A 14,676-nucleotide genomic window follows, 5' to 3' on the forward strand; every position below is an offset into this window, starting at 1 on the left:
CAGATGTTTTATGACATCTAAGAAAACACGACTGGAAAAAAATGTTCTATGAGGCCCTGGCTATTTTTAATGCATTCAATTTAATGCAAGCAGGAGTATGACTCCTGCTGGCTTAAAAAATAGGGTTATAAGTCCTTTGAAGCTTTTTCCCCCCACACCATTTTTTTCAGCAGGTGGAAAGCTTTATATTCTGTGAACGTCACAGGAGCCTGCTGGACAAAATGGCAAACCCCCACATTAGGATATTTCAAAAGCAATGCTCCTGTGATCATCAATAAATGAGAGATCAGGACAGAAAATGGGTTACAGTTCAGAAAGAAAGAATGTGAAAGGAAGGCAAATAGGAATGAAAAAGGAACCTGGACTTTCACTGGCTAAAACATATGCATAACCTATTAATATAAAAATGAATGGAGAACATGAGCTCTGCTGTTTATCTGGAAAGAGAACAACAGCACTAGAGCAGGTACAATGCACTCTTCAGCACCAGCAGATGTGGTCACTATTAATCATTTGGCAGAAACAAAGAAGGAGGAAGTAACCCTTGCAGCCCACAGATGCACAGGCAAGGCTTCCTGCCTTGAAAACAACCAGAAATCAAAATGGAAGTGTTCAGAAATACAAAATCAGTGGTCCTGTGAAAAAGACATAAATCATAGACATATTTCACTTTATTTATTTGTTCTTCATTTTCATAGCACATCTCAAATCACACTGGTAATTAGATCTTACAAATTTCTCCCCTGCTCTGGGAAAAAAAGCAAAAATCAGTCATGCATAAGATATTGAATGCATTCACATCAAGTATGTTGTACTTTGGGGTTTTGAACATCATAAATATGAGAACATTAAACCAGCTGGTTTTTTTTTTAACTTCACTGTTACAGATCATAGCAGCTTAAAAGGTTTAACTCAAGTTTATCTAGTTCTAATGTTTTTATTTTATTTTAAAAAGTTTCTAATAAAGTTTGGTAAGAGATTAAAAAAATACAGAGGCCCAAATGCTACAAAACAACATTTTAAAGAAAAAGCATTTCTTTTTATTTGTAGGGCTTAAAACCCACAATGGCCTTTCTGCTTTGGCTGGGGATGCAATTTTAGAATTATTTAGATTAAGGTTAGGAAATTCAACTTATTTGTGATTTTTATGCATTATGAATCTTTAAACAGGTCAGAGCTTCCAGAAATGCTGAACACACATACTTTAAGAGGTCCTAAATTAGGGAGACAAAAACCTCAATTTATGTCTCAAATATTGGCCAAAATACCGGGAACCTACTAATATAGTGCTCAGGTCCATGAAAGCAGGATATGAATGACTACAGGTTGTTATGCAAGTCGTCTTTGCTTTTTTTTTTTATTATTTTTTTTAAAGCTTTCTTGCAATAGAGAGATAAAGTCTAATTGTAGGATGGGAAGAAAAGCTATCTTAAAATGGTAGCTAGCCATACTCATTCATTTAAGGAAAGGATAAGCAGACAAACTTACAGCGTATTTCCTTTTACAAGACTGACTCTACCATGCACAGGTGAAATATTGTTACAAACACCTGGTCTGATCCTACAACGTGCAAAGTGCCCTAAACCGCTTTGTGAAACAACTAAGGGATGAAGGTGCTAATTACGCCTGAGGAAACACTTGGAGAAGGAGGAAAACACATGAACAAATCGAGATGTTGCAACATGGATTAACCTTAATCCCTTGCTTTCGGGCATCAGCTTTCCCTAATCCTGAGTTAGTGCTGTTTCTAGGAGCTTGCAGCAGCACGGCTGGAAACAACCCTAAACTTTCAGTTTCGGGCACGGGGACTGCGTGCAAAGGAGAATAAAGCAAAGGAGGAGGAAAGCTGAGTTCGGACTAACATTTCAAGGTTTACACTGAATGTGATGAAGTGTCTTGTGCAGCTGTATACTAAAGGTCTTTTCAGAGCTGGAACTCAGACCTCTTTTTCTATGTTGTAGGATCCATCACTTATCTTTGCAGCTGTCATGTATTGAACCACATGGCTGCAAGACAAAAGTAGTCAAGATACTTTGACAGAAGTAGTTAATACTGTAACATCCCATCCACACTGTGCTGCCATCTCGGGTGTCGCACCAGGCTGGTGATGACTTAGTAAACATGTTCACTCCAGTTATAAACTTACTACGATTTCTTGTGCCAGGACTTAATTGTGCTTCAGTGCATGAAGGAAATTTACAACCGACTCCATGAACATATATATTCCAGCTCTCCCTTTCATTTCAGTTTAAAAAACCAGCAGCAATTATATTATAAGTTCATAGCAGATATTCATAACTTAGCTATAAACAAATGCTGAGCTAAAGCTTTGCAGACAGCTCTCAGGAAAACTTAATTATTATAGGATTTATAGGAATATTAACCACTTTTTTTCGAGTACTACAGTTATACTATCTTTTAATGACAGCAAGTAGATATAAATTACATCTTTTCTGACTTGGTCTGCTCTTCAAGTGGGAAATTCAGGAAGAAGCCTGTTGTCAGTATTTTTTTTTTACTATTTTAGTGATAGTTTAAAGTAATGCAAATGTAGCTGTCTCCATATAATGGAAAAGGACTCTGGGGCAGATTAGTAATTTGTCTTTTGAATAGACGTAACTTTGGTTGCTGTCTGTTTTAAGCATAAATTCTATCTACTTTAGTTGTGTTTATAGGGGAAAAGGAGGAAAGAGGGTTTGAATCCAGAAAAAAAGCTTGAATTCTTCTGCGGTGTTAATTGGATATCTTGATCAAAATTTATGCTGATTCAGATTGTCACTTGGCTGCTCTAATTCCACCGAGTCTTTGTAACGAGCTAAATGGAAGAAGAATCTGGGCCACTGTTGAAAAAGCTTTGCCTTGTGATCTCCGTGTGAACCTATGCTGGGAATGAGTTTTGGCCTGCATGACTGAGCTGACATCCAGGCCTTGCCTCCTTAATAGCCTTTCTTAACACATACAACCACTTAATAACCTGATGTTTCTAGGAAGCAGTGATTCAGCAAAGCCATTTTCTTATTTTAAATCCCAGTGAAAATGGTCTGTTCTATATATTTTAAATGTCAGAAGGCATTTCGATCTACCAGTACCTGGTCTGGATTTTTTAAAAAGAACTTTTCAGAATCCTACCATAAGAAATGCTCTGATGAAATCTGTTATGATCTCCAAGGGCCAAGAAGCCTCACCTTGGGGTACTTAGATAGGAGCCAAGACAGGGATGAGCCAACTGCCCAGGAGGACACACAACCCAGCAGCACTCCAGCTGTGGGACAGGCTGCTCCAAGCCCAATCTTGGAAAGTCAAAAGCTCTGGGAGTTGTTGCCTGCCAGTTACATTCATATCCCTGTGCTTCCCACACACCTGTGAATTCAGCTTCACAGCTCCTTTGTGAGGTAGGAAATTACTACTCCCTCCCTTGCAGAAGTGGAGCATAAAGAGATTGCTTTTGTTCTCCTGGGGTCCTACAGGGAGTCTGTGATAAAGCTGAGGATGAATTTAATCTACCCTTCTCTCTTTTTTGCCCAGGAACACTGGGCTTTTGACACAACTATCATTGCTGCTGCACCCTGGACAATATATACTGACACAAATGGGCTCTCTCCCCTGTCCTGCCTGTCTGAACTTTACAGATTGGCTCAAACTGTAGAGATTTGCTCCTCAATAGCAAGATCAGCTTACCTAGTGTTTTGGGTCAGTCTACAAGACAGACAAAGCTCAGCTGCAAAGCTCAGGTTTAAATCTTCCCTATATATTGGAGACCACTTCTATTTGCTTGCTTCCCTCCTTCCAGGAAGCAGGAAATACAATTAAGACTACAAGCACAAAGGAAAAGTTAATGAACAAAAACCTACTAATAATTACAAACATTAGTGCAAACCACACAGCAGATTATTTGTAGTAAGCTCAGTATTTTCTGTAAGGAGTCGTACAACTGAGGCTTTAAACACAGATGAAGTCACATTCTTTAGCCAAATAAGTAGCAGCTTTGAAGGTCATTCACCTAAGAAATCTGGATTGTGCTGCTACACATTTTATTTTACCCTACATATTTGTGTGTATTCCATCATACTTTTTATTGAAAATATATTTAGTCCTTTTTTAAAATATAAATAACTAAAAGGTAGTAAAGACCAAATTCCAAAGCTGAATTACCTGTTTGGCTAAGGGACTTACCCAGCATCATCTCAACTGCCCAGAAGAGCTATTTTTTTTTATTTAAATGAGCCATTTGTCTATGTGCCTAAAAGCCATCACCTAAATCCATGCTTGTCATTCAAATGCATGGCTCTGCTGTCAAAGGTGAGTGCTCACACTGTAACATCAGATGCCCAGCACTGCTGCAAACTAGCTCCCATTTTTACATATTGAGATGTAGCTTTATCTCACATCACTTGAAAACCCCAGCCTTTGTGCCTAATTAAGAATCAAAGCTTGAATGTTGCAGCCAGTTAAGAATCCTACAGGAATGCTGATCTCCCTGCTCAAAATTTGTTTATGTTTGGCAATAGTCATCTGAAACAAGGTGGAAAAAAAATTGAAGTTTGAAAAAATATTTCTCAAAACACTTTTCTGGTCAAGGCCAATGGAGCTAATAAACGCTGCAGTTAGTGGTCTGCACCCCCAGCAGCCGCAGCTGAACGATGAAGTCAGAATTTGGAAAAGTGCACTTTTTCACTATTTGCTCTCCTGCAGGAACTGACACCAGAGCCTCACTGCCCCGTGCCTTCCAGAGGAACCCTCTCTCTTCAGAGGTTTTCATCCAGCCATTTGATGTAGCTGCTCCTGGTCTGGAAGGCCGCAGAGAAGTCAGTGGGCCAGAGGGTGAATATCATGCAGCCGTGGAAGCAGTTGTGGAAGTGGTCGAGCGTGACGTCCACGCCCGCGTTCTCCAGGCGCTTGGCGTACATGGCCCCGTCGTCCCGCAGCACGTCGTTCTCGCACGTCAGCACGTACGTCTTGGGCTGCAGCTGCAGCGTCTCGTTGTCTGCCAGCAGCGGCACTGCCCGCACGTCCAGCAGCGCTGGCATCTTCTGGATGATCTCGGCCGTGCCCGTGGTTTGCACCACGGGCTTGTAGTCCTTTTTGAACGACGGCGGCAGCAGAGACGTCCAGTTCAGGCGTCCCCTGAAGGACAGAGCTTGGCCAACGTCCAGAGCGGTGTGGTTGTTGATCAGCAGTGCGTGAGCCAGGTCGTGGTTACCATTGAAATAATACAGCCAGTAGTTGATCATGACATGGCGAGGAAGAACGGGCATATTCCTGTTCTGCTGGTAAGAGGGTGTATTGAAGTCAAACGCCTGAAGGACTGGATAAATTAAGGCCTGCAGTTTCGGTGTGACGGTCAAATCCTCCTCTTTGCTAAGCTGTGGGGAAAAACAGAGCACAGAATTGCAATATTAAACATATATTAGTGTAGAATTTCATACAAGTGAACGTTCATTTGACAATTTTCAGGCTGAATTCTGCCCTTATACACGTAATGTGGCTCTTTGGTCTGAAGTATCATCAGCCTTAACCTCCTCTCCTCTTGTAACATGGCCATCAGGCAGACCCAGTATCCTGTTCCCAACAGAAATCAGTGACAGAAGTTTACTGAAGGTTGTAACAAGATTAAAAAAAAAAAAGAGTGTAAAGTGGCATTTCTCTAACACAGTGCCCAGTTTAACAAGTGGCAGCTGAAGGATTTCCTGAATTAAAGGAGCTGCTCATGCTCTTAACAGCTTTTCATGGATTTTTCTTCCATGAATTGATCTAACTGTTTTTTTTTTTCATCAAAGGCAGATTGTTGGCATCCAGGGTTTACTCTAGCAAAGGCTCACCAAGCGCAGAAGTACCTCTTTGTGTCTGAATTGACACTGCCACTTGCATTTCATTTGAGTCTACCAATTATTCATTTGGTGCCCCCAGTTGTCTTTCTGGAAGAGTCAGCAAACTCTTTGTTTCATCTTCTACACAGGATACTCAATTTTCTATTGTATCTTATCTTGTTTAAAAAGAAGTATACATCAGAAAATTGAATTAGGAATGCTTTTTCCAAAACATGGTATTATCATGTTTATCAGTCCTCAACAATGAAACTTTTATTGTAATTGCCTCTTATTAATTTTTTCACCCTAATTCAATATTGCAAGGTTGTCATGATAATTAATTGTCTGGACATGGTATCTGGTTTCTTATCACTAAGGGTTATGGCAATAGGAAAGTTAGTAATAATAATATTTCACTCAACCATGAAAAATATTATTACTTGCCCCAGGCTGCCTTTAAACTCTTTACTAGATCAAATTCAGATTTAATTTACATTTAAACTGCAGATATACAAAAAAAAAAATTCCTTAAAATTGCAAAATGCTACAGGAAGAAAATTTAGCAGAAGAATTAAGCATCATTTATTGTACTTTTTTGTTCTTCATTTGTATCTGAAAGAAATAAAAACACATTTTCAGAGACAATTATCTAAGAAATAGGAAGCTATATTGATAAATTATGCCCACTTAGAAAAATAAAGAGTTAACCAGCAAAATGGGTAAAAAAAAAACTTGTTTAGCTGCTTGCTTTTAAAATCTGGTCCATAACAACTCGTAACTGTAGCAAGACAGAAATTTCTCAGAATACTCTGAGGTGGAAGGGACCCTAAGTGATTCATATTGTGATCTGCTGGCTTTGTACCATCCTGCTTTTAGGGCTGGCACATCACCTTGTGTTGATGCAGCACAAAGAATCCATCAGTCTCCCTGCATGGCTGACCCGGGCTGTTGTACTGCAACACAGAGCAGACACTGGATGTTACCTGCTGGCACACAGCAGCTGCCAAATTTCCTCCTGCGCTGTCACCAGAGATTGCAATTCGACTTGGGTCAACTGAATACTCAGCTAAGACATCAGGCTGCAAGAAATGCTTTGTAGCACGAAGAGCGTCGTGGTACTGCTCGGGGAAGCACGCCTTGGGAATCAGCCTGTATCTACAAAACAAAGGGATGAGAGACAATTATTACCATCACTGTACCTCTCCTTCAGGATTAACAGGTGATATCAGGTAATCCTTACTGGAAATGACTATTTCATTAGGATAAATACTACAGGGAAAGTAGGAGGTGTGTAATACTTATGTAAAACCTACTCTTATAATTAATGTTAGATTAATTATAACTATTCAGAAAGATTAAAATGAACCTACTAGATATAAATAACACCAAGATAGTATAAAACTGTGCAGCACTTTCCTAGGATTTCCCAATAGAGGATTTCCTCATGCATTATAAAAATTAATACTTAAGACACCCTTGGCAAGGGAGTCATTACACTCAGTCTGGTTTTGATCCAAATTCCCACCTTAATGAGTATGAAGGAGAGTAAATCATATTCACCCAACAGACTCCGCTGAGTCAAACACCTAAGCAGTTCTGTTCCCCAAATTTTAACCCATGCTCAGGAGAAAACAAACCTTGTATGCACCTCTTGTGCCATGAAATGAACAAGAGCCAAAAAATTGAGTAATACCAATTTGCTCCAATGCAACAGATCTGATAATTCCTTTCCTTTGTCAAGGAGAGGAGCAGAAATATACCCACTGGGCAGGTGGGTAGGCTGAGGGACAGAGAGAGCAAACAGTCTGCCAGGAGCAGCCAGCAGCTGAATCCCAGACATGAGGTTTTCTCAGCTTCTAAACAACAGTGCAGAAGAAGTCTCTCTGTATTTACTGAATAACTTGAAATCTCAGAGTTATGCTACAAAGCACGTCTTCTGTTTGTAGCTTTTCAAACAACAGCTTTTACACATTCTCAGTAGAGCCAAGCAAACCAAAATTCAGTTTTCTGATTTTAAGCTAATTTTAGACTGTAAGCTAAAAGAACTTTCATACGCAGAATAAATTTTAAACTTAGATTACAAGTTTCACGCTCCAATTGTGACCTGCCTTCGGAAAGAAATCTATATCTTGCACATATAGGAATGTGAGAGTGTCCTTTGGGAACTCCGTGCAAAGCTGTGTAACTGACTGTGCTTAGATTGTGAAAGTGAGACGAGCAATTAAACCAATGAGAAATCTAATTAGACTTGACTAATTGAGAACAAACACCTTGACTGAAGGATATAATGGTTAAAGAGAAGAGGTAAATAGTAACTCAGAGCAATAGGCAGAATTATACCAGCACAAATCAGAAAACGAACAATAAGGAACTTTTCAATACTGTGATTGCTGCTCGTCTGGAATAACCAACAACTGATTTTTTTTTAGTTTTCATTATCTCTACTAATAAAAACCGAAGCAGTAAAAAAAAAAAAAAAGAGAAAAGAAAAGGCAACCCTTTAAAGTACACTATAACGAGTATCAAATGAGTAACATCAACTCCATATAATAAAGTCGCAATTAGATCACAAAGCTTGGTATGTAACAAATTGCAAGTGGAAAACTTGATAATTATATTAAGTGATTGGGTTTGCAAAAGAAAATATTGAAGGTGACAATAAAGATGGGAACAGTACCAATCAAGCTGGAGCCATCTAGGTAATGCAGTTAGCTAGTGAGAGGTTTGTTTGCCATGGAATTGTTCAAGGTGTTAAAAAAGCAGCCCTGCTTCTCTGTTGTCTGGCAGTTTTCTGATCTTGAGGGAAGCACAAGGCTTAAAAGAGGTGACTGGAACAGTGGGAGATTGAGAAAGCAATAGAAAACTGCCAGACCCCAGAGTGTATTCTGGTTAATGAGCAGGGGTAAAATGATTTGATAATTTTTATGTGGCAGACCCTTCCTCAATATGGCTTAGAAACTGTGAGTTATAGACAGACTTGTGGGGGATTTAATATGGATATATTTAGTATGATACATATATAAACATTAAATATAATATTAGTAATATACTTTGCAGTAGTGGGAGTGGCCATTGAGGATGGAAAAAGTCCCTCTTTCTACATGAGGAGGCACAGACATGTGGTTCAGCCCTCTTTCAGGTACAAATCATGTCCAAACGAGTTTGATTTTATTTGTTTGATTGTTTTTAAAGTTCACAAGTATTTACAGAATCATAACTTGGTATTTGAGTGATCTCAGGTTTTAGCTACACTTTTTATATGCAGGTAAAACTGCAAGATGCACTAACACTGCTATTTAGTATTTGAATTCAGTGCTACTTTCTTTTCCCACACTTCTGTCTTCTAAAATGACCTCTAAAATAATTAGGAACCCAAATGATTTTTTTAATATCATGCCATTTTGTTGCAATTTTTAAAGGATAAGAATATCAGACTGGTATAGAGAATTATTGTCCAAGTTAAAGCCTTATACACAAGCCAGTGACAAGGCAAAAGCTAAAAGAACTATGTTACATATTTCTAATACCTTAAAATTAATTGATTAGCTTTAGATTACTCACTCAATAGAGACAACAACAGCGTTCAGAGAGTCAGCCATGATTCTGCAGAGGTTGATGTAAAGGCTTGTTCCTGGCATGAAAGGACATAGTGTTAGGGACATAAGAGTCAATAGTCACAAAGCTGCACCTGAGCCTTCCCAGAAAATATACAAATATCACGCAAATATAAACAAAGTAAATGAGATCAGCTTGCAAATGATCAAGTGCCAAATGCACACTGCAGCAGAGGGAACATAATTCATGTCTTCAGAAGCCCTGCAGCCTAATGTTTCCTTCTTCATCTGTTTCTTGGTGACTTGAGGCACGTCATTTCACCCACCTATCACAATTCTCTCAGTTGGGCAAAATTTAAGGTACCCAGTGCTTTGGGGGCATTAGCATCCAGAGACAGTCATCACTGTATGAGTCACTGCTTGTGGTTCATTTTATTATAGCATGCATTGCTTTGACTCAAATGAATCTCCCCATTAATGTCAACTGAGCTACTCATTTAAGGGAGGATTAATCACAGCTATCCTATTTATCAGAGGATTGATTATCTTTAATTTTGTTCCTTTCCAGTTAGTTAATCGTTGGTTCCTGGTACTATAAAATATACTGAGACACTAAATGTTTCCTGAAGTATCTAGACTGAGAATTTAATATTTAGGTGTAGCAATTGTGTCATTAACTTCTGTGCCTTGGACTCAGGATACATCTGACATAGCCAAATTATAATCACCCAGACAAAGCACTGCAATTTAATATGAACTTTTTGTACAACAAGAGTCATATGCAAACTGTTAAAGAACAAATGAGGCAGGCAGGAGGTTAACAAATAATGCTTAGGCAGGGCTAAGAAAATCCATCTCAAAGCACAATTCCTCCGTAGGAAGAGGAGTAAAATGTTTAACTGCTACAGGACTACAGGACAAAGAGACTGGGATTTCCAAAGGCAGGTAAAGGCCAGATTTTGAAGTTATTTAGGAACCTAAATTTCACTTAAATCATGGTCTAAATGACTTGTACATGCATAGTTCAAATGGAGTCAATATAGTCTGTGTTTTGGATCATTTCAGTAAACCCCTAAAATATTCTTTTCCTATGGAGGAAGCCACAGAAGGCATCAGGGCTGTATGGAATTCAGGATATGACAGGAGCAATGGGGAAGGAAAAGGGAGAAGAATCTTATCAGATCTGGATCTCAGAGCAGCCACAGGAACCACACTGCCCATTCTCCTCCCAAGGCTGTTTTCCTCCAGTAGGATGTGGAAGGGATCAGTGATTACCTTATCCTTGCTTTCTCAGATCATATTTGTGGTTCTCAAGTTAATTGCAGTAAACAGCATTTATTTTCAAGGTAATTATGTCGTGGTGGCTGTGGTTCCCTAGGGCAGGAGGCCAGACCATGGGACAGGAACCAACCTCTACGTGTTTCCCTTGTGCTGCCCATTGTCTGTGCTCAGCAATGTGTATTCCCAGATAGGTGTTATTTAACAACCAAACATCATCAAGGCTGTCACATGCAGTGTTGATCAGCTCACTCTTCTGCTAATTATTCTGTGAAAATCCGGCAAACCCCTTACACTGGATAGTCACTGGATCCTGATCACCAAGGATTGACTCGTGCACATGACCACAGAAAGTGGGGGACTGGCCCAAGAAGCCCATTCAGGCATCCCAGGAATTTAAATAATAAGCTATTTTGTCCTCTCAGGATGTAACAAAATTAACCTTTTCGTCCTTTCGCAGCTCATGTGCAGATAAGATATTTTACTGTGTGTTCATGATGTTTTTCTCCCTCTCTCCTTAGAACTGATCTACCAGAGTGGAGACAGTTACTACTGAATTCAGGTATTCAGCATACTTGTCATTCCTGGCAGGAAAAAGAGCTTTTGGCTTTTTCTGCTAGGAGAAAAGCAGACCAGAACCCTATTTAATTACTGGCAGACACCTACTTGCACTTGCCAAGGCCCAGCCCCCTCCATGGATGTAAACAACGCCGCGCTTGAGGCTTTCATCTCCCCTGGCAGGAGGTTCAAACACTCTGACTTCCACACCGTCAAAAACAGCATCTGTGACTTTAATGTCTTCAGAGGAGACAGACTCCAGTTGGTACAAATCAAAGGTAGAAATCAAATAATTCAGAACTATCAAGTGATGGCTGAATCTCAGATAGTGAATCAGGTGGCCCTAGGGGGGAAAAAGAAGAAGAAAAATTTCTGTTACTTCAGAGCATATCATATGATACCACACTGAGGTTTAATGTAGCTGTCTTCAAAGGGCAGGTCCTACATGAAACTGAATATGGATTCTTAGAATATTCACTGGAAAATGAATTATTATCAAGGACCTTTAGTGCTTCTAAAGTTTTATTAAAACAAAAAGCTGTCCATACAAGATTTTCTGTTGTCAGAAAAAATCAAGCCATGAGCAATTCGTGGACCACAACTGTGAAGGAGCACTCAGGCCCTCTGAAAGACACCTTGGAAGGGGACAAACCTCACCAGCATGTTCCACTGTGGGACCTGTGAAGCTCCACAGACTGGTGCCAGCAGAGGGCAATACCACACAGGCAATGTTTTTTGGTGGAAAGGTATCCCCAAAGCCTAAGTCTTTCTGCTTCCAAATTAAGAAAGTTCCCAAAGACTGCAAAGAAATTTGAAAACAGGAATGGTCTTAAAGGAGTGTAAGGATGTTTATTGTCTTTTCCTGTGTTTTCCTGCTGAATTGGGAAGGATCTGAAACACTATCCAAGAACAACAGTAGGTTAATGCTACTTTTTTCCAACCCCAGAGACTCAAGTGTGTTACTTTTCTGTGGGGGTAAAACACCACGAAAATGAAGAATGATCTGATCTTTCTTTCCCCTTACAGTAGGAGGAGACAGATTTTATCCCCTTTGGCTACTCAGTACTTTTATTTTCATGTTTATTTTTAAAATCTTGCCCTGAACAGATTAGAAACCTGTTTCTCTCAGTGAACCATTCAAGGCACTCCTCCAGCTGAAATGGTCACAACCTGCTCCCCACATATGACCTGCACAGTATTTGTGGTGCACACTTGTTCCCATTCCCTGGATGGTGCAGAAGGGGTGGCAAAAGGTGAGCCAAAGGACTGCAGGGACTATGATGTCCAGGCAGGCCATTAAAAAGAAAAAGTAGTGGGGGGGTTTTCCCCTTTTGAAAAGTTAATCTCTGTCCTAGTGATGAAGCTCAGAAACTGTAAAATCAGCTAAGCCTTTTGTGCAACTTTTTGCAGGCAATTGAGCTGGGAGTTAAAAGTAATATATATACCCAGTGGACACCTGTAGGAACACTACCATGAGGAAAACTGCCAGCTGGGACCTTTTATTTTATGAACAGATGCCAAATACTTGGAACAAGAGGTGTACTGTTATATAGAGCCTTCCTACACACAACCACTTTGCTGTTTTCATTCTGCCAGTCCCACTACTGCAGTGCAACTGCTCCAATGAATTAAAGATGCTGACACCTGAGCGATGGGGTCACCCAGGTACCGGTCTAACCACATTCACAAGGTGAAGAACAGATAGTTGCCATAGTTTAACAGGCACAAAAACTGCGCACACACCCCCACCTCCAGAGGAAAAGCAAGTTTTGAAGCACTCATCAGCATCCCTGCCAAAGCAGATCTGTCTCCTATAGCTACAACCTCTTACATGTAATTTTTTTCTCTGTCTTAATTAGTTTGAATGTAAAAAAACTGAAATATTTGCTTTCAGAAAAGGCCCTGCACAGCCCCATTTCCACTTTCTACATTGCTGTAGAAAAAAGACAAGCTTTGATATTTATTTTTTTTAAAAACTATGCCAAATACAATGAGCTGTTATGTGAGCTGGGAGAGGAATCCACTCCCAAAATTTGCAAAAACTACTTTATTTTCTTGCTTTGACTTGTGGTAATGTCACCCTGCTGAGATGGTTTGGTGGGAATCCAAATTTTAAAATGTTTGCTGCTTTTTAGATGGAATATCATTTCTTCATACTGTAAGGCTTTTCTCTGGGAGAAGAAACACAAAGTATCCACCTGGCAGGAAGAAATCCTGAATTCACAAGGCTGTTTGTATCTCATGAGTTTCAGCCCGTGCTTTTCTCCCACCATTACTTAAAATTCCCACAGGAAAACCCAGTTCTAGTTTGAAATCTGAAGAGCAATACATCTATTAATAATTTGGCACACCATTTGTTGGGCTGCCACCGATGTAACCAGATAAAGGTCTGATCCTCCCTGTGCCCTATGGAGGTTCCCAGGGAAGGTAAACACTGGGAAGCAGTTTTAGAAATACTGCCAGGGAAAACAATGTTTTAGTAGATTTTTTTTTTTAGGCTGACTGTGCTGCAGTAGATGTCTCATTTTTGCTTTTTCCCACTTTAGTTCACACTCTTTGTAGACAAGATTACCACATGTTCCCTGGAATCAGGAATGTTTTGTTTTCAAGGCTATTTAGTGGTGTTTACCGGGAAGTGTTTTGCCCTGCTCTTCAAACCTCAGAGCACCCTGGCCATCTGCAGGTTACCACACTCTTTCATGTCTGTTTTTCCTGAAATAGACCACTCTTTCCAAGAATCCATAAACCTGGAAGAGATGCTTTCTACATCAGGGCAACAGTCCTAATTATTTGTCAGGCATAGGCAGTTTTTTTGCCAAGCACTTATTACACAGATTATTTGTAAGTAGATCCATCTAATCAGCCTACTGGCTTGTTATTTATAAAGGCACCAGGATTGCACTTTTTGCTGGCAAACAGCTAGTCTTGCCCAAAGCTCTTAAAAATAAAATTCTTTTTTCTCTATAAATATTTAAAATATATATAAAATATCTTAGCACTCTGTAATATAGATATACCCCTGGCAGAAGATGCACCCATCCCAATGGCTGTGCTTCCCTGGCACCTTTCTTGTGGTGGCACTAATAAACAGAAGCCTCAGATCATGACCTTGCTGCACCAGCTCAATCTGAACCCAGCAAAACCAGAGGAAAAACTAAACTTCAACCATGTCACCATCTTACTGATACCCCAAGGCAGGGAAGAAGGAGCAGGGCAAAGGATGGGACCAGCCCTTTTGGCAGCAGTCCATAGCTGGATTGCCTTAAATCCAGTATAAAACTGGAATCTTCATCTCATGTGAGCAATTACAGGTTTGATCTTTGCTGGTATTTGTGATTTTTACCACCTTTCCTGTTACAACCTGCAGGGCTGTTGCAGGCTATCAAATATAGCACTTAAATATATGTGGGAATTATGTGTGTGGGAAGGGAAGGGAAGGGAAGGGAAGGGAAGGGAAGGGAAGGGAAGGGAAGGGAAGG

At 39.9% G+C, this 14,676-nt stretch overlaps 1 protein-coding gene across 1 annotated transcript in view; it reads right to left on the reverse strand.

The window, feature by feature from the left end:
* Nucleotides 1-649: 649 nt before the first annotated feature.
* Nucleotides 650-14,676, reverse strand: part of NCEH1 (neutral cholesterol ester hydrolase 1) — a 24,937-nt gene continuing 10,910 nt past the window's right edge. The window contains exons 2-5 of the mRNA XM_029962325.1: nucleotides 11,306-11,540; nucleotides 9,369-9,438; nucleotides 6,791-6,962; nucleotides 650-5,363 (exon numbers count right to left, since the gene is read on the reverse strand). Of these exons, the coding sequence (XP_029818185.1) occupies nucleotides 4,746-5,363; nucleotides 6,791-6,962; nucleotides 9,369-9,438; nucleotides 11,306-11,540 (1,095 nt within the window). The 3' untranslated portion in view covers nucleotides 650-4,745. The remainder of the gene's footprint in view (nucleotides 5,364-6,790; nucleotides 6,963-9,368; nucleotides 9,439-11,305; nucleotides 11,541-14,676) is intronic.

Source organism: Manacus vitellinus, unplaced genomic scaffold (assembly GCF_001715985.3).
Source record: "Manacus vitellinus isolate BGI_N305 unplaced genomic scaffold, ASM171598v3 scaffold_45_pilon, whole genome shotgun sequence".
Classification (NCBI taxonomy): Eukaryota; Metazoa; Chordata; class Aves; order Passeriformes; family Pipridae; genus Manacus; species Manacus vitellinus.